Here is a 20,510-nt window from a genome sequence, read left to right as displayed (position 1 = left end):
CTCACGCCCAGAGGCGTGCGGAGACCTCTTTGTCATGGCAGCTAATGAGCAGGTTGTGTTTCACAGCGCCGCGGCCCCGCGCAGGTACCGCCGGCGGCTTTTGTCTTCTGACAGCTCCCACGGGAAAAGAGCAGCCGCCGCCCCGCGGAGCAGGTCACCCCCGGCCTTGCTGGGCTTCACGGTGTTTGCAGCTTTTTTAAACCCTTCGTCGGTTTTCACCTGTCTGTGGCTCTTTTATAGCACAGGAGTGGAGGGAAAGGGGTTGTGGAAGTACCTGCGAAGAGTTTGTGCAGGAGCACAGTGATGGGATGTGGGATCGGTGCTGAAGAACATGGGAGAGTGAGGAAACAACCATGACAGCAATTGGCACCTCACTTATTGGGAGGCTTATCTTTAAAACAACAGCAAAATCCAAGTTAAAGACTTCCATTGTGTTTAACAGCCTGGGGTTTATTCTTCTAACTCCTTCCCTGGCTTTAATCCCGTTCTGAACTGCACTCCTTCTCCAGTCGCTCTGGGGCTGCTGCCCCGCTGTGCCAGCAGAGCTGGCCATGGGCCACCCTCTGAGCTGCTGTGCCAGGAGAGCTGGCCACAGCCAGCTGCTACCCCTGTGCACCCAGCAGGCAGGAGCTGGCCTGCACCCATCCAGCCAGGAGCAATCTGGGGCCCCGAAGCCCTGGGAAAGGGGTGATGTGGCTTAGTCAGGGAAATTGGCTCTTCAGGAGAAATCCATCGAGCTGCGAGCTCAGGTTCCTCTCAAACAAAGTTCAAAGCCCCCAGGCTAGGCCCCCAGAGCTGGCAGGTATGCTTGCTGGAAGGCTGGGAAGAGACCAAGGTGCCCCAGGAGATACCCAGAGCAGCACAAGCAGTAGACTATGCTCTCCTGCTCATAGGTTCACTCTCTGGAGCCATCCTGGTGCTCAGGGATGCTGTTTTCATTGCCCAAGTAGGCAGAGCTGACTGAGCTGCAGTTCCCTCAGATTTTGCTCCCCTGCAGCCACCCCTGAGATCCCAGCACACAGTGTCAGGGCTGTGCACATCTCCAAGAGGGATCTCCAGCCTGCTGGCAGCGTCTGCTGGGTCATGGACCAATAAATCCCTTCTAGAAGAAATGCAGAGCATCCAGCTTCTCTGCCAGGCTCTCTGCCTGCAAGACAGTACATTTACTAACCCCCAGAGGAAAAGGAAACCTGCTACTTTTAACAGGATTTTTCATATGGTTTCCTTATCAGCACCATGTGTTCTGGGAGTTCCCCCTCTGCTCAGGTGTTTCTGAAGATGAGGGATGTTGCGGGGCACTGCTGAGATGCACTGCTCACTGTGAAGCTTTCACCTTGGTTTCTAGAAGTCTGAAATCAGGTGCTGAAGCTCCAGCCTGGCTTCCCTTGGGCCAGCTCAACATGAGTGATCCAGATGCCCGCCTCATCCATCCCTCCAACTCGCCAGCCTGCCCTGGTGCCCCTCAGTGGTACCAGCCTCCCTCCTGTGCTGCAGCCCTGGGGCATCATTTGAAATTTCAGCCACAGAGATATCACTCTCCCATCTGCCTCCTTCATGTCGCACTTGACATGAACCAACATCTCCTATTAACACTGTCAGGAACAGATTTGGAAAATTCATTTTCCGGCAGAGTTCAGAGAGGCCACAAGGAGAGAATCCCCCAAGACATGCAGGGAGAAGCCAGCACCAGCATGACATCCCTGGGCAGACCTACCGGCAAGGGGTTGAAGTTCTGGTCCACCAAGTGGTTGTGGCCGTGGTCGAGGAAGGAATGGCGCACCACCACGTCGATGCCCTGGCTGGCCAGCAAGCCCAGCGTGTTCAGCCACCTGGGGACAGAGGGAACAGAGCCAGGGCACATGGACAGGCAGGGAGGCACCATGGGGGGAACACTATGGAGGGACTGCCTGGTGCCAGCGGCACAGCTGCTCTCATGCACACGACCTGATTCCTGCTCCAGCACCTGAGCTGAAGCCTCCTGATGGTTTTATGAGCTGGTCACTAACTGGCTCCCACTATCACTGCCCCAGCAAGTCTGCACGTCTCTTCCCCTGCCCCAGCTGTGCCCAGCTTGCACATCCCAAACCTGTGCCTGAGCCCCTGTGTGTGTATTGAGCCTCTGTGTATTGAGGTGTGAGGGCACCCCAATATCTCAGGCGTCTGCCCAGAGCCTGGGGTGCTCCCCCAGCCTGCCAGCACTCTGCACCCACTGTCTGAGCAGGGCAGACCAGACCTTTGCACTGGCCTGTCTTCTCACACTCTCTGGGCAAGATCTTCAATCCTCACAGCCTGCCACAGCCCTAATAGCCCAGGCATGTCCCTGTGCTTCCCTGCAAAGCTTAGCTAATCTTCCTCCATCGTTCATGATCACAGCCAGCTCTGAAGATCTAAAAATGGGGCTTTGCAGCGGATGTCCAGGCGATGGGGCTGTGCCAGTGGACAAGCTCCAGGAGCCAGGAATGGTTGTAACTTCAATGGAGAGAAAATGGAAAACAGAGCTGAGTGGTAATAGGTATGAAATGGAGAAATTAACAATACTCAGGCTGCCAGGGTGTACTGAGGGGGTCTCTGGGCCTGGAGCTTGCCCTCTTCCAGCTGCAGTGCCTTTGCAGCACCTCAGCCTGCAGAGCCCATGGGGGTGGCAGTGCCCTGGGCTGGCCAGCCAGTGTCACTCACAGGAACCCGGCTGCGTACGAATCGGAGAGGTTGTTCATGCCTCCAGCTGAGGTCATGCCAACACCTTCCAGCCAGATCTTCTTCCCTGGTGTGTACGTGTTCACTACCTGCGTGAGAGACACAAGCAACCAAAATTACTCTGGTGAACCTGTGATTTAAAGCCAAAGCATACATCTCCTGTCTCACAAGTTTTTGTGGAGAGCTTTGGTGATGGTGCTGCTGGACAGTCAGTGCCTGCCTGGCCATGGCATGTCACTCTGTGTCTTTACCTTGGCTGGGTGGTGGCACGCTATTCCTCACTCTTTCCTTCCACTGCCAGCATGTCCACTTGCACCTTCTGGAGCTGCTCCCAAATGTACTCTCCTGTTCCCAGTCCCAGATCCTGCTCTTCCCCTGTGGTCTCCCCATGCACTCTGTCCCACAGACTGTCCCTCATGCCACCTTAGCTTGCCATACTCCCTTTCACGGTGGCTGCCAGCCACGGGTAGCCCCCAAGCCCCAGTGGCTCTGCAGTGTGGCAGTACTGGGCCACATGGATTAAAGGTGAGCAGGCACTCAAGGAGAAAGCAGTGGGATTCCTCCAGCCACAGACAGTCAGTCCCACTGCTGAGCAGGGGTTGCTTTGCCACCTGAGGGGTCCATGGCACATGTGGGACGTGCAGGTCTGAGCATGCCAGCCCACCCCTTACCAGGCTTCAGCCAGCAGTGCAGACACCTGTGAGATGCTCAGCTGGCCTGAGCTGCCCTGTCCCAGCCCCGGCAACCTTTGGCACCACACCCTCTCCCCTGTCCTGCAATCCCACTTCTCCAGGCTGAGTGACAAGCTCCCAGGACCAGATGTCTGCAAACCCAGCGGCCCCAGGAATGCTCTGAGCAGCCTGATGGATCCTGCCCCATTAGTGAGGAGCGCTGGAATGTGCTGGATGGACTGGGATCCCTCAAAGATGTTAAATACGCCAGCTCTGGGCTGCCTCCCACTCACAGGCTGTGAGAGTCGACAACCCTGACTGAAGCCCCAGAGGTGCTGGCATCCTGCCTGTAATTATCTAAGCCCGCCACCTTCCCCGGTCGGAGAGGAAGCAATAAAACAGGGAAGTGGACAAGTCCAGCTGCTCTAATCAGCCCCGGCAGGATGCACGGACTCAGAGCCAAGCTGGAGGCTATTAGCACCCAGTGCTGTGCTTTTGCTCAGCCACACTGGCATTCCCAGGAGAGCCTTCCCCAGCCCTCCCCTGTGCAGACCAAATTCTGGCCCATGGGTGTGAGGGTTCCCCTAAACTGCACCAAGGGCAGCTCCTGGCTGCTTCTGGTCTGGGAATGGATGGAGTCCCACTCCATTCCCAGCAGGTTCCAACCCACAGCAGAGGTGGGATACATCACCACTTTTGGCAGGGCATTACAGCCATGGGGGCTGGGCCAGCTGGTGTCTCTTGCTTGCCCCATAGTGATTGCACTGGCCACTGTGCCATGCCTCCCCCACAGGAGTATCATCCACACACATGGATGACTCCCAGCTTGTGCCAGAGAGCTCAGCAAGGAGCTTTTCTCCCCCAGCTTTGCTGTACTGACCCTCTCATCCCCTTTCCCAGGGCCTCTTTGAGTTGTTTACTCATTCTATGGTTTCTCCCTGCAGGAATTACAAGTGAGACATTGTGGTAAGTGGTAAGATTTGAAAACCTAGACAAGACAGATGAGTGGACATCTCCTCTAGTCCCTAAGGCCTTTTTTACTCACTAGGTGTTCCTTATTTCTTCCAGGACTGACAGCTGAGTGTGTCAGTCTCAGCCCTGGCCCCTCTCTCAGCCAAAGCAGGGGGACCCTGCAAGCCCCTGCCATGTATCCCATTGTTAGAGATGCGAGCTGGGTCCCTGGACACTGAGGAAAGGAGCACTCACCAGCCAGGCCGTGGACTCTGACACCACAGGCCAACAACAGCTGGGTTTTCTGACACAGTCAAAACATGATAATCAGGGAGAAAGGAAAGTTCAGAGTGGTCACAACTCTCCACCTGTGAGAATCACTCTGGGAACGCCACTGTCACTACTTTGCAAGCAACATTAGCAAGCACACTGTGAGCAAGTGGGGCAAGGTGTGGCAGCAGGAGCCCCCTCCTGAGCAGCCATGGCACTGGCTATGCTCAGGAAGGTTCGGGACCACCTGCCTGCTCGTTCTGGGGTGCAAGTTCAGTTTCACCCTCACTACATGCTGCTCCCTTCAAGAACAGACAGATGGGAGCCTCAAGGCAGCCAGCTGCCTCAGCAGGGCCTTGCACGGTGTTTTCTCCTGCCCTGTGTCCCAGCACACTGCACAGCCCATGCCGTGCTGCGGCCTGTGGCCACTTCCCTCAAAAGCCAGCACACGCCCCACGCTGGGGCCAGGCTTCGTGCTGCCTGGTGTTCCACCCCTGCCCCGAATGAGGGCTGCCTGCACCTGCACGGGGAGCACAGGGCCCGCTCTGTCCCTCCTGCCCCACAGCAGCTCCCCGGAGCTGCCGGTGCTGAGCCCCGGCCACCGGCTGTGCCACAGCCAGGCTCTGCTGCCATGGTGTCCCTTTGCTCTTGCTCACCTTCTGGATTTTCCTGATCTGGTCTGACAGTGTGTCTAACAGGCGTGTTTTCAGGAAGTCTGTCACTTTGGCCACTCGACCATCAATGTAGTAACTGTAAGGAAAATAAGAAGACAAGGTCAGGCAGCTGGAAGTATCTCTGCCCCAAACCACATCCTCCTTCTCTGCTGCTCTCCCATACCAAGATGCTTTCTTTGCTCTGGGGGTGTCCCTGCTTGCACCCTGTCCTGTCCTGGCCCTCTGGCCATACCTGTCTGGCAGATACTTCAGTCTCCAAAACAGGATGTAAGGTGGACACACTAAACACTGAGCATCCTGCACTTCAGGAACCATGGGAAGTTTTGCAATTTCTTAACTTTTGCTGGTGAAACTCTGGGGGTAGTATTTTAAAGGCTGGGAGCAAAATGCCACCTGCAAAGGCTTTGCTGCACTCTTGCACAACCTATACCTTCCTTGCTTGCCCTTCCAGAAAAATCCACAGCTGAATCCCCCTGTCAAGAGATGTTGTGGCTGTTAGCAGCAGAGGAAGTCCTGCTCTCACAGAAATACCTTCTGGCCTACAAATGCCAGGGAGTGTTTCCCATACAGGAGGCTGATTCCTGCTCTCCATGTGCTTGATTTTATGAAGTACAGCTATAGTGCTGTCCATAACGATGTGAATCATCTGTCTCTAAGTGTGAGAGGAAGGCTCTGAAATGTCTCACTGCTGTCTCCTGACTCTGGGACATAAGGTGAAGCATTCTGTCCTGACTGCACATACTCTGTGTCAAGAGGTAATCCCAACTTGCTCCTCCTGAGGAAGAATGTTGGGCTGTCATGTCTCCTCCTTGCAAACAGAAATGGCAGGCCTTGCACATCTCCCAGAGGCTCCTGCCAGCCTTGCAGGGAACAGGATGCTTGCTGCAGCATGCACTGGCATACCCCTGGGCCAACTCTCTTTCTGATAAATAGCTTTTGCAAGAGAAACTTTATGAACCTTCTCCTCCCAAATCTGCATTGTGTATCAACCACTCACCCCAGCAAGCCCCAGAGTTGTGAGAGCCATGTTGGGGAGATGGTGGTTCCCAGGAAAAGCAGCAGCTCTGGCTGGAGCTGGTGGAGCTCAGTCATTACCTCCCATCCCTCAGTGGATCTACATCCACTCGGATTTCACCAGAGTTACACAGACCCTTCTCTCTCCCTGCAGACCTTGGTGCAGCTGTGGGTGCTGGGATGCATAACAAGCTAAAGACATGGGCTCTGAGAAAGGTGGATTCACCTTTCCAGGGCTGCTTTCTCCATGACATGCATCTCATCTGCAGCAGTGAGCAGCTGTAGCAGTTGTAGTGGCTGTTTCACTTGGGTGCTGGAATGCAGGAGCATCCCCAAAGGACACCGTGGGCTAACTCAGCCTCAGACAGAGCACCTGGCACACGTGCAACATGCATGAGTGCTTGGAGAGGATTTTTGTGTCTCACCGCTCCAAGTCCCTAACTGTCCCAGAGCAGAATTCTATTACAGGCTCCACTTGCAAATGCATTCAAGGAGAAGAACCCTCCTGCAGGCGTGCAGTCCCAGCTGTGTCCCCAGCAAAGCATGGGAACGTGCCAGGCACACCCCAACATTGTGTGACTGGGTAAGGAGGCACGAGGCATTTCTGTATGTCCATAGTGACTGGAAGATGCTAAGGGCAGAGATAATCTCCAGGGAGAATTTAGGAAGTGTTCAAAATCAGTCCGATCACTTACACACTATCGAACCACTGGCTGCTGGGAGGAGAGCAGATCTGGGAGCAACAGGCAGTGGTGGGGCTTACACAGATTACTTTTTAAGACAAAATTACAAAGCAGTGTTCTCTGGGGATGGCAGATGTTTGGAGTTTAGCACTGCACTTAAAAACTGAGCAGAAATGACTTTTTCAGACTGCTGTGGACTAAAAACCCCATCACCTGGGCTGAAAACTGGCTGAAAGACATAAAAAAGGGTTGTATTCACATGGAAAAGATGGAGTTAGACAGACCTCAGTCTATGTATGACCTCTCCAATGCATCAGGTTTTCTGGAGGGTTTAGCTCCTTGGCCAATATGGTCCCAGAGCCCAGGATAAACCCCTCGGAGAGCAAAGACAAGCTTGCATCTCCTCATCACCTCATTCAAGCACAAGGTGTGCTCTGACATGTAGTTCCACTGCCAAGGGGAGAGGACCAGCAGCAGACCCAGAGGAGGGTCTGCCCCCCAGAAATCACCCGGGGAGGTGCTGCTGTGCTCAGCACAGCCCAGACCCGACAGGGAAGAGAAATACTCTGGAATACCTGCCATGGTAACATTTATTTTTTGATGCCTTCATTAACAACCCAAAGAAATAGAGACAGGTAGAGGGAAGAGTCATGAAGGGCAGAAATAAAGTATCAGTTGAAGAGGGGAACACTTGAACTCTGGGTGTGTAAACAGAGCATGAAGACAATTACAGGCTCCAGTAAAATGGGCAAGGATCTCTTGCAAATCTACCTGGGAAGTCCAAAGTTGCCAACAGGCAGTTTCATCCTCCTCAGACTAGGGAAAAGGGAAAATGGCACCAAGTTGTACAAGGCTGGTGAGGAAGAGAGGAACTGAGGTCTGTGCTGATACCTGGCTACTCAAAAATGGGTTTCCAGTTCTATCTCATTGAGTTATGAGCACTTCCTTTTGGTAACTTTAATTGCCAGTATAGGCAGTATAGAAATCCACAAAATGCAAACAACTGTCAGGCCTTTAAAGCAAGAGAAGAGCTCATTAGGCATGGATTATTCCTTGGAGTAAAGGCTGCAGCTTTGCTGATATTTACAATGACTCAGTGCACTTGACTTAAAAAAAAACCAACAACCTAAAACAGCCACAACTCTTCAACCTCCAAAAAAGCCAGCAGCAGCTGCCGAGGTATCCAGCACTGACAAATACCTCCCCAGGCCAGCCCCAGGGTCTGTGGCACTCACATCCTGCTCTCCTAAGTCTGGCAAGGTCTGTCTGAATGGACAGACCCTCCCCAGCTGGGCAGGGGTCTCTGTCAGCCCCACTCTGCAGATGCAGAGCACACTTAGCTCCTGGACAAGCTGTTTGTCTCCAACACAGGCTGAGAGTTCTTTCAGTGGGCTCTGAGTATGGCACAGCAACAGCAGTGGCCCTGAAGCCCAGGAGATATCAGCATGAACACCATGAACACTGACCAGGCTGTTTTTGATAATTCAGGAAATAGATATGGCCAATTACATACAGAGCTAGGCCATTGTGTCCTCCTATTTGATGCCACTATCTCTATGAACAGCCAGTCTCCAAGAATGTGAGAAGAATCAGCCAAGAAAAAGAGGGATTGCGCCAGATGAGACATACATCTCGAAGGAAAGGCCATGTACATCTACTTTTGGGTGTCCTATTATATTTGAATGCCTACTATACAAAGCTGAGACAAATTCTTCCCCCCTCTGCTTACATTACCCCTTTTCTAAAACCACCATGTGTCTGTGCCCACAGAAAGCCAGGATGAGATCAGCACACTTTGCAAAGGGAGGTGTGGCTGGGCTGCTCTGGAGATGGCCAAACCAGAGTGTGGTGAAGGGGAAGGACTCAGCCAAGGGCTGGGCAAGGATTTATGGCAGTGCTAGGAAATGAACCACCCCAATTCCTGGCTTCCGTCCTTTGATGACTCTGTAGCATGGGACAAAGATGAGCTGAGAACAGTAGTGAGGCAGGGCTGAGCACAGCTGCCAGTCAGAAATGCCCTTGTTCTCGAGCAGGCTGCAAGGCCAGGCTGCACACAGCTCCCCACTGCCTCCCAGAGAGGGACAGTGCCAGGCACTGGAGCACTTGGGCACTCGGGGGCTGGCCACATATCTCTGTCCTCTCACCTCCAGGTCTTGTGTTGCATTTAAAATTGTTTTCTGGCAAGATCCATGATTTGCTGCATGGCACCATAAGCATTGTGCCATGTTTAATGAAGGCAGTGCACTGACTCCTGGGCAGCTGGTTTCACTTACATCCTCCTTCATTTTAAAGAGAAACCTTTGCCCCTATTATCTGACCTCTTCTTCTTTTGCAGTTAATTACATTAAAGCCCACTTCCCAAAGCTCAGGAATTTCCGGATCTACTTTGCTGCCTGCTGCTACAGGGAGAGACTGCTTGGAATTAGGGCACCCGCCTGCCAGGGACAGCGAGCAGGACAGATCCTCACGGTCAGCATGACACCCTGCTGCCACTGCAGCTGAGAAACTGAGTCACCCCTGCTGAGAGGTGGCCCTGAGCCCTGAGCATCTTCCCGAGGAGAGGGATCTGCAGCACAGGACGGGGGGCAGCCCCACTGCTTCTCATGGAGAAGAGAGGCAGGGTGCGACCTGCTGCTTCCAAACTCCTGCAGGCACAGATAAGAGGTGCTGCCACCCCCAGTCAACTAAGAAATGCTTTGATGAAGAGTGACTGGGGGCTGTTCTCTGGCCCCAAAGGCACAGCTCACACCCACGCCTTTCCCTACCCCCAGACAAGATGCATTTGTCCATCTCACCACTGGGAGCCATCCCTGGCCTGTGCCATGTCCCCAGCCTTGCCCTGGCATTGCCTGGAAATGTGCTGGTGGCCAGGGCCATGGTGGTGCCAGGAGCTGTTCCTTCCATCAGACAGTGAAGAGAACTGCAAGCCCCTTCCTCCAGGCACAGCCTATGAAGACACAGCACTCTGAGCACTCTGAAGCTGTTGTGAGCCCAAATATACACCCTGGGTATGTACACTGGTGGGTGTGCCTATGCTGGGCAACTCTGTCCTGGCACCTTTGGAAAATCTGCCCTGTGCCACTGCCTGTGAGCATTGCCCCCTGCATGCTCAACATGACTAGGCCAGAAGAGATGTCACCCAAACCAAGCCAGGCAAAAGCATTTTAAGCAACATCTCTCACATGCCTGTGTGTCTGGCACCTCTGATTTGCCACGGACAAGTGACTTTGTACCTTGGAAGAGAAGGTGGCATTCTCCAAGAAGCAACAGGGACAGATGTTGTCTGGTTTTGAAGATGTAAACGTTTACTTTCTCCATAAGTAATAGGGGTTTGTGTTTCAGAGGCAGCATTGGATGAGGATTTGCCCATTAAACATGACAAACTTTGAGCTGAAGTGTGAAAGACTTAGAATGGAAAAGAGTTGTGCAGACTGAGAGTGTGCTGAGGGATGGAACCGGGCACAGCTGCAGGTTTAAGCTGACAATGAATCTTCCCCATATGTGAGGACACCAGTGCAGAGCAAAGAGATGGCTGTGGGGAGGATTCTGAGCAGTGGGAACCCACATCCAAAGGCTGATGGGGTCTGTGTTCACTCATAACCAAACATAATATAAATCACCAGGGAAATGCCAAATCTCTTGGAGCCACTTGTCATATCCTCCTTTAGAGGGAATTCCCTGAGCACTTTGAAGCCATTCATCCCACTCTAGGAACACACATGCTGAGTGATGTTGTGCATGTTAGTGAAACCATACTCACTTGAGTAAGTGAAGCTCACTTGTGAGCTGTTTATTTCTACCCAGTGTCACTTTTCTATCAATTATATTTCAGATATATTCTGTTTTCACACAGAGACTAAGGCTCCTTGCAATATATTCCCTTCTCAATTCCCCTTCTGGATTGAGCACAGACTTTTCAAAGGAGTAACAGATTTGACAAATTTATAACCAATATCCCAGGAGAACGTTAGGGTTTGGAACCAAAATACTCATACTTGAAATTAGACAGCAGTTTAGTTTCCTGCTAATAATTTTCTTCTTGGATACAAAGGAACTTGTTTTGTTTTGTTTTGCTGTTTGGAGCAGAGGGATGAGACACTGTTTTGACATTTATTCATAAACAGTACAGAAGCCCAGCTCAAAGCTGTGGCCATTGCCAGTCCTCACAATCACATAGGAGTGCTATCTCCAGAGCTGCAAACCCTGGCTGGGGGAGAAGCAGGAACACGGCAGTGAAAATGGGTCAGCAGGCAGCAGCTCAGCTCTGCTGACCCTTCTGGGGAGCCCTCCCAGCCACAAGCTGCTGCTTCAGCACCAGACCTGAACAAACACTTCAGACTGACCCTGAATAAGAAACGGTTTCAAAGCAGACATGCAGGCAGATTCCCTGCACACCAGATGAAACTCCACATCTGAAGCCTGGAAGATTGTTCCTTCAACTCATCCAAGGGCTTGGCCCAGCCATCAAGCCCTGTTACAGAAAGCAAATTCCTGGACTAAGTAAATGCGATCAGCACATCGTGTAATCATGAAAAGCAAATTCCCAGATGAGACATAGATCATCATTGCACAGCATGAGCCTGTAAGCAACACAAATCCTGCTCCAATTGCTCTGCTACCCCACTGTCCCCCTTGCAGCAAGCTGCTGCTGCCTGGCAGGAAAACCCAAGGAGCTAAACACCCAGGCAAGCACACTGAGACCAGCCAAGCTCCAGGAATGGGACTTCCAGGTTGCTGGTCATGTCTGGTGCTATAAACCCCTCCAAGATGCCAACAGCTGCTTCTGCAGAAGCCTCCAAAGTTAACAGAGACCATGGCTGTGCTTGCAGGAAAGCTTTGTATGTTAAACCCCACTGAGCTCTGCTTAAGAGCAGGTGTCCAAAGGGCCTTTACAAGTGATGGATTTAAGCCCCACTGCTGCGCTGCAGCAAAGCAGCCCAAGCACCTCATGAAGGGTCATGGTGAAGAATCAGCTTGGGAATAAGACCTGTGGCACACCTTGGACCTGAGACCCTGGCTCCCGTGCTCAGGCCAATGTCCTGTATGGGAAGTACAACCAGACATGACAGCAAATCCACTTTTTCTGAGAACAGAATGGTCTCACCATAGTTTTTTTTCCTCCAGTGAATACTTGTCTCTGGAGTGTGTCCTTTCTGTGGCAGGAGAGAGTCCTGCCTGCCCCACCAACCCTCTTGCTCTCAATTTTGGTGGTTGCTGCTGTGCTTATACAATGCCTCACCTTTGCACTGGTGTTTGTACTCCCAGTGCAGAGAGCCACAGCCTGCTGGGGAGCCTACCTGTGGCCACAGCATGCAAAAGGGGGCAGGTGGAAGTAGGAGGAAGGAAAAGATGTTTTTGGATTTTCCCTCAAATAAGAAAACCTCTCTCTCCACAGGGTGCTTGTAACACTCAGTGCTACAGCTCAGAGCTTCCTTTTCTCTTCTGAAATGCAGCATTTTTAGGACCAGGGGAAAAAACAGGTAACAGCATCTCTCTCAGCCTCAGCTGGGCCAGGATTTTGGATGTTCATCCCCTTTTAACTGATATCTGTTCCTGGGGCTCCACCTGCATGTAGGACACAGCAGTGTGTCTGTGGACATCCTTACAAAGCAGAGTGGGAGCTGGGGCATTATGTGTTTACCATTGGACTAAGATGCCTCTCCCTTGTCTGGATGAACCAGTTTGGATTCAGGCCAATGGGCATGAGGAGGCAGTGATTGAGGTGAAAGGGAAAGGGCTTTCAGATAGTCCCATACGTGTGCCACATCTGTGGCTTTTGCCTCCTTGTTGTCCCTACCAGGCTACCCCCAGAGCTGCCTGTCCTCCCAGCTGCCTCTGGACACTCAGCAGTCCCGCTCAGGGCTCTGTTTCCAGCAGTCTGTCAGGCCAGGAATGCAGGCAGTGGCATTTTTGTCCTGTGCCTCAGCTGCAGAGGTAAAGGTTATTACATCCACTCCTGTAATTGTTTGAAAGGCTTGAGAAAGGAGGGCAGAGCTTCCATCACCTGTTTAAATTCAGCAGGACAGAGGAGGTGGCTGTAGCACATCTGCCCCTTTGACACCCAGAGAGAACATCAGCTCTGTTCCCAGCATCTGTGGTCACTGCACTGAGTGTTGGAAAATAGAAGGAATGGTGAATACCTACTGTTGCCAGGTAACAGCATCCACCGTGCCGCCGGCCACTTTCATGAACCTATGGGAAACAGAGGAAGAAACCAGATAAGCCCAGTGTTGTCACAGGGGAAATCCTAAACAACCAATGCTCATCCTACGTTCTGAGATAACAAAGGTGGCCACTGTACCCACAAATACTTTCTAATGAAGCCTCCGTGTCCTTAAATAGAAGGAATAACTTATACTTAATCCAAATGCTCATAGAAAGCACAGCTGAGAACAATGAAGTGAAACCCAACTGGCAGAAGAGCTCTGGGAATAATTTTAGAGAAGGTAGAAAGAGCTTTGGAAACACAACAACATTTCAGGAACAAGGTCTTTAGGTATATATTCAATTCTGTGGCTTTAACAACTCTCAGTAGCAATTAAAGAACATGTTTTAAATGTCCATCTTAAAAGGAGACACTTCTTAGCCCCCAATATATATTTAATCTAAGAAACTCTTTGCCTGAATTCAAGCAAGGACTAGAAAATGGAAGAAAATGGAAAAAAAAAAAAAAAAACCAGCAAAGCTATTAGGTACAAAAATGCCACCTCCTGCTCAGGAAGCTCCTGAGGAAGGGAGGAAAAGCTGGACTAATCCTGCTAAGTGCTTTCCTTTTTTTGACTTTCTTTGGCATTGGCTATTAGCAAACTGAGGGATTCTGACCTGGGTCAAACCTCTTCTGGTTTATTCCATTCCTGTGCCTAACCACAGCACTTCCATGGACAAGGTTAAAGTCAGTGATATATGGGTATTATTCTCCTGGTGGCTTCTGACCTGACTAAGAATATACCTGTTCCAGACAGACTCCTGTTTGAGTCAGACTTGAGGCTACACAGGTGCACCTGCTCACACCGCCTGTCCCAAAACCAAAGCAATCCCTAACCCTGGGCACCATGTGCAACCACCACAGGAAGAGCTGGGAACTGCAGGGGTCTCTCCCTGGTTCCCCAGTCCAGCAATCCAACCAGCACCTTGGAAAACTGCAGCTCCCACCAGGAAGCCCAAGCAGCTCTTACGTTCTCATGTTTAGGGCATGGCTATGGAAACACACAAAGGCACACTCTGGGGGGACAGGCACGTTGTCTGTGCAGGAGTGCCATGTGCACTGCCTGGCTGATGCATTTTGGAAGTGGCAGTGCACACACATGACAGGAAACATTTGCCTGAGCTCATGAATATGCTGAGAAAGGAAACGGTGCTGTGTTTTCTTGGGCTGCTTTTGATGCACAAGGATTCCAGGAACGCAGCAGCAATGTCACAGCTGCCCCAGCTCCACACAGGGCTGAGTGGTGCTGGGTCCTGTGGCCCCAGGGAGAGCCCCACGACCGAGGGTAGGGAAGGGGAAGGTTTGTGAGGAGAGACCATCAGACTATTTGTCATGGCAGGGACGAGCAGCAGCTTTCTGGCACATGAGCCTCTAATCAGGTCTGAAACAAGAGCAGCGAGCTTCAGGCTAAATATAGCTCGGAAATGATCATTCTGACTTTAAATTAATGACCACGGTCAATTATAGACTGGGACAAAGGGGCAGCTGGACCCTGTGGAGCATAAGAGGATGCTGGCAAAGACAGCAATAATAAATCCCTGCAGACAGAGAGGGAAGAGATACAATTAGAAGTGGAAAAACAATAACATGCTGTAAACTCCTGTAGCACTGATGTATCCCCAATTCTGCTGCCCAGCAGTGCTGAGAGCTCAGCTCCCAGGCTCTGTAAAATATGCAAAAGCCTTTCTGAAATGCTTTTACATCTCTCTTGAGGGTCAGGCCTGGAAGACTGGTGGCAATGTGATGGCTGGGGACAGCTCCTCCCTAGCTGAGCAGGGGGAGGATACCAGCTGGGCCAGCCTTAGTGCAGCCACAGGGAGAGATGTGAGCTCCCCACAACTCACACTGGTCACCTGGAAAACAGAAAATTATGCAAATATTGCTGAGGAGGTGTTGCTGTTGTATAAAACTAAGTGTGCAGAAATATACCAAAAGAGTAAAAAAACCCACCTGCCAGGTTTTAAATTCCCTGTACAGGGGCTGCTGCATAAAATGTAATACACAAAGTCTATAAGAGTAAACTAATGAACTCTAAACTGAAATTATGAACACAATCTGTATTGGATTTGAAGATCAATATGTTGCAATTGGATTTGAAAATTACCCCAACTTGTTTTCTAACCTCAAATGCTTTACATTCTGGCTGAAAGGAAACCATCCTGGACTTTATTGAATCACCTCTTCAGGCTCAGCTTGGCGCTCTCCTCTCACAGACCAAAACCACGAGGAGACCACACTTAAAGGAAGAAGCTCTCTGATTTTCCTTGCCATTTTCATAGGGCCTATAGCCCTGTTGAAGACACACCATCTACAGTGGTCATTGAACAGGGACTGAAAAGCAAAGCAAACCCTCATTACTACCTCCTGGAGCAGCAGAAGCAGGACAGCCATATGCCTCATCACCCACATCTCTAGGAAGCTACTCGGCCTCTTAATAAAAAGTTCCTGAGAAACTGTTATGGAGCACAGGCAGCACAGTGCAAACCAAAAACAGGACAGAACAGCCCTGGTTTGCTTAGTGTTCCTCTTCTCCCTCTATAATAGCAAGATAAATCAGTTAGATCTGTTAATATCAAAATCTTATGATAAAACATACATATCTAGCTCAAATTTTCTTTTGCATGTCTTGTTTTCCTTTCTTTTTGTTTTCTTCCTTTTTCCTTTTGTTGAGATTTTTGCAAGATGAAGCTCCTGGTAGTTGTTCAAGTCCTGCCTTTAGAGCTGGAGTTGTTCCTGGAGCACCCCAGATGTTCTGGGCAGCGGTCTTTACTCTTCAGAGGGAACCCAGAGCAGCCTGCAGCCAGCAAGGGTTACTGCAGGAACAGGAGATGAAAGCCTAGGGGAGGTGGAGAGGCAGTAATGCACAGGTATCCAAATAGCCTTGTTTTAGGAATAGGGATTTAACTAATCCCTTTATTCCTATAGCACCTGTGCTGCTCCATCCACAAGTTTTGAGGCCAGTGAAGATCCATAGGGTCAGAATGACCAGTGGTGGCACATTTCACTTGGGATTTCCTGGGCTGTGTGGTTTCCATGTGCACGGCGCAGGCTCAGTGAAGCAGACGCTTCCGGCAGAGCTCAGATCCTGCACATGTGCTGCACAGATGGGCTGGGCTGGCACAGTAAATCTGCCATTTTCCTGCACACCGGGGTCCCTCTGTGAGCACCAACTGACCCTGCAGCACATGTGCACTAAATCCCTCCCAGGAGCAGTGGGACAAACTCAGCCCTTGCTGTGCAGGCTATAGGGGTAAATGCTGTAGCATTGCCCCGTAATTCAGAAGGGTGGCAGCCCCAGTGCCTGCCCATGTAATTCCCCTGGCTGGGTTTCCATGTATCAGAAACCTGGGCCCATGTTAAAATCCTCAAGCAGTCTTTGAAATCTTCTGGGACAGCTTTTCTAGATGGGAAAGCAGAACACATCAGAGATGTGTAGAGGAATAGGAATCTTGGGTAGAGAGTTTCTGATTCGAGGATGAGACAAAGTCACTGAGCTTGATATGGACACCTAGGTGACAGGGGGTAGGTTTAGATCAGGGATTAGCAAGAAACTCTTCACTGTGAGGGTGATAAGGCACAGGAGCAGGTTGACCAAAGAAGCTGTGGATGCCCCATCACTGGAAGTGTTCAAGGCCAGTTTGGATGGGGTCCTGGGCAACCTGGTCTACTGAAAGGTGTCCCTGCCCATGACAGGGGGGTTGGAACTAGATGATCTCTAACTTCCTTTTCAATTCAACCCACCCCATTACTCTGTGATATGTTCATTTTCTTACCCTTGCAGCTGGCTCTGTACCAGCATCCCATGCCACCCTTGCTACCTGTGGGGCCCTGCATTGAGCTAGAGCTGAGAAAAATGTAATTCAGCATTGCTCAGTGGCTCAAACAGTTCACAGCTCTGTCCCACAAATGGTAGTACTAGCATAAGGTGGGGCTCACCTCACAGAGCATGTATGAGCTGTGGGGGCAAGGAGCAGGAGGGCTGCAACATCTCAAGATGCTACTGATACCCAAACTCTGTATTTTGACACCATGGGTCAAATCTGATCTCTTCCAGAGCATCTCCTATAACCACATCTCCCAGGACCACAACATTCACTTCTGTGTTGGCAGATACCTGAAACATGTCTCCTGTCCTGATTCAATGCTTGTCAGTCATGGAGCACCTACTGCAACCTCAAGTAAATTGCTCCCATGGTTAATTAGCCTCCAAGTACATTATTTCTCATGTGAATGTGTCAGCTGACAGCCTCTGGAACTTCCTAGGCTTGTTCCTGCTACATTAAAGAGACATACACATTTGGAAATCTCTTTCCCATGCAGGTAATTGCAGATCTTCATCCTTTAAATTATTTAAAAAAAAATTAAAAGCAATGCTGTAACAAAGAATGCAGCTGCACAAGGAGAAATTTGTTATTGCAGAGGCACCCAAGTGGTTTAGCATCTGAATGACCCCGAGTGCTGGACTTCACAAACATGGGTTATTTCATCTGCTACTCACTGAAGAACTACAAAACAGAGTCCCTACCCTGCACAAGCCCCATTAAATGTAGGAACAAGACTGGCCTGCCTGTGGTTGTGGTGGTGGCTGGGTGGATCCCTAGAGCATGGTGGCAGACCTCTGCCCTTTGAGCCAACAGTGATGGGTAGAAAAAAAACTTCATCTTGTGTCTCAGCAGGCTGGTGAGGGTCACTAGGGCCCAGGCTGCACTTACTGACTTCTTCAGGTTCCAGCAGCACAGCTGAATACCTGCAGCAGCAGCAAGAGATACTAGACCCCCCTAATGCTACATGCTGCAAAGCCTTTATCCTGTAGTGGGTAATCATGAATTTCATTCTGGGGAGCAGAGGCTGGTGTGAACTAGGCATAAATCTGCTGATATGTTGTATTCTCTGTCTGCTCAGTATCACCTTTCTTCAGCCAACCTGGTCTGTGGTAGGGCTGCACAAGCCTTCCAGCAAGGAGGGCTTTTTGTCCTGGGGGGAGCTCAAGGAGTTAGGGACTCACCTACCTCTAGCCTCCACCACACCCTGTGACCATTACTTACACAGTGCCACTGTGTACCGTGTGAATAACCTTCCTCCTCCTTCACAAAGCTTCCTTCCAAACTACTTTCTGCACCGTGAACAAACCAGCCCTTCACAGGCTCTCGGCCTCGGTAACGCTCCCTCTGAGCGTTCTCTCTTCTGAGCTGTAGAGGCATGGCCTGTTTAATCTCTTCCCACGTGAAGAAATCACACACCATGCACATCCTCAGCTTCTCTCTATAACCTCCTGGTTCTTTTACATCTTTTCTGAGATGAAATGACTAAGATTGCAGATAGTAATCAGAATGAAGGTACAATGTGTACTTACACAATGCTGTAATCTCATCTATGTGTTTTCTTATCTATTTTGTTTTTCCTATACAGGTGACTGTGATTCTGGCATTCCAGAAATCAAATTAAGTTTCAGAAGCAACAACTATATTAACTCTTTCCTCCTACGAGAGCAGTAGCTAAATCTTTTGCTTATATCTCAGCTCCTTGACCCTGCTATATTAACCAAGTGCAAAATGAGTCATCACATCCTTCACACCTCATTTCAATGTATTTATGAATTGAGTCACTCATAAGTTCAATGCTACCAGAGCTTGAGTTCATGCTGCAGTGACCTCCTCCTCCCTTTGTAGCATTAATTTAAAGTTCCTTGTCTTGTGGATTACATTTTTACACAAAATTCTTGCTCTGGATCCGTTGAGTGTCTTGGTACAGTCTGTGCCACCAGCCTTGTGGTAGCTTTTGTAATACAATACAGCAAGAATATACTTTTTTTAAAGAAAGGCAAACAGCCGAAACAACTTCTAAAAATCCAGTGTTTACAAGTCCCTTGTGTTGAATATGGCAGAAGTCCTTCTCAGCAAGAGGATGGGAAAAATGCCTACTTTCATTCCTAAAATTCATCCATTGATTCCTTTGCCAGATAGCACCTACTCCAGTTACTTATTTCTCGTTCTTACTTGAATTTAAACAAACAAGCTCTGTCCATACTGTCAGTGGCTGCTATTTGGATAAAAACTAATGCCTGAACTGAGGCGTGCTGACCTGCACAGAGAGGCATAGACCTCTTCATCCTCATGATGGCAGAGACATAAGGCAAGGGCAGGTATCATCAAAACACTACCAAAGTCTCCCATTTTAAGCACTTTGCTTTTGCTTTTGCTTTGGTGGAACCCCATTGTGCCATTTCATGAACTGTAAGCTAACAATTCTCTCTACCAGGTAAGTGTTAGAAACCTTGGCTTGGGGTTGATTTGTGGGTGAAAGGAGCAGGGCTGAGGACTGAGTCATGTATTAACTTGATCCCTGCTTGGCTGCCCACAAATAACTAAGACTTGCCCTCTCCCAGTCCTGGCATATCCACAGATGGCAAGGAGGAAGGGCTTCTTCTTAACCACCAGTGACAAAAGTGCTGCTTCAGCTTTATGGGCTCCTTTCAGAAGGAAATCACCAGGAGACACAAGGAACCAGATGGGTGGTTAAGTCTTCACAGGCAATATAAACCAGGGCTAGGAGGCAGTAAAATCACAAAAGATGAGATATTTTTGTGCCTTGCAAGGGGAAGACTGACAATTGAGAGCCTTGTCACCTACTTCTGCCACCGGGCTGGAGGTGCTGTGTCCCTGTGACCAGAGGGTAAATGCACAGTGGTGACTGCAGTAGCAAAAAGGGGCCAAGGAGGCTGGAAAGAGGGCAGAGAAAAGCCAAGAAGCCACAAGATCTGGCGACTGTGAGATCTGTGAGATGAGGAATAGGGAAAGAGTACAGCTCCAGACAAGAAGGATTTTGACTTCTCTGGTGACTCAGCAGTTTCAGGACCTAAACTGGCCACAGAGCATCAACAGCCAGTCTAGCATGGGAAAAAGTGCCTGCCAGACCTTACCCTGCTGGCATTCCTGCAGCTCCTGCCATGGTGGAGTTACACATTGAAACTTGTGAGTTACCAGTGGCAAAAACTGGGCTACACCAGCTGAGAAGCACTGGGTCATGAGACCCCAGAATCAAATCCACCCAGACATGCCAGCCTAAGTTTTGTACCACATGTTCCACGCTTTAACAACTCTCCTTTAGCAGCTCTCCTTCCTTATAGCTTTTCCTCATGTTTCTTCTTTTCCAGCACCAAATGGGCTATCCAGCCATGCATTAACCTTTGTGTCTGATTCCTGATCTGCTGTTAAAATCTATGTTAATTCCTTAGAATCCCATAATTTTTTCCCCAAGCAAATTCTGAGCAGTTCTGGGATTCCTGTACCCGCAGACACAGTAGGTAGCTAACATGGTCTGCTCTGCAACAGCTCAGGCTGCATGAATG

The 20,510-nt window shown here is 50.2% G+C and overlaps 1 protein-coding gene across 1 annotated transcript in view; it reads right to left on the bottom strand.

Annotated features, from left to right (window-relative positions):
* Positions 1–20,510, bottom strand: part of HPSE2 (heparanase 2 (inactive)) — a 105,846-nt gene that overhangs the window by 10,827 nt on the left and 74,509 nt on the right. Inside the window, exons 6-9 of the mRNA XM_021536427.3 lie at positions 13,102–13,149; positions 5,243–5,336; positions 2,677–2,783; positions 1,715–1,829 (exon numbers count right to left, since the gene is read on the bottom strand). Coding sequence (XP_021392102.1) covers positions 1,715–1,829; positions 2,677–2,783; positions 5,243–5,336; positions 13,102–13,149 — 364 coding nt within the window. The remainder of the gene's footprint in view (positions 1–1,714; positions 1,830–2,676; positions 2,784–5,242; positions 5,337–13,101; positions 13,150–20,510) is intronic.

Source organism: Lonchura striata, chromosome 7, assembly GCF_046129695.1.
Source record: "Lonchura striata isolate bLonStr1 chromosome 7, bLonStr1.mat, whole genome shotgun sequence".
Classification (NCBI taxonomy): domain Eukaryota; kingdom Metazoa; phylum Chordata; class Aves; order Passeriformes; family Estrildidae; genus Lonchura; species Lonchura striata.
The sequence above is the reverse complement of the archived record's forward strand: the minus strand, read 5'-3'. Positions and strand labels throughout refer to the sequence as shown.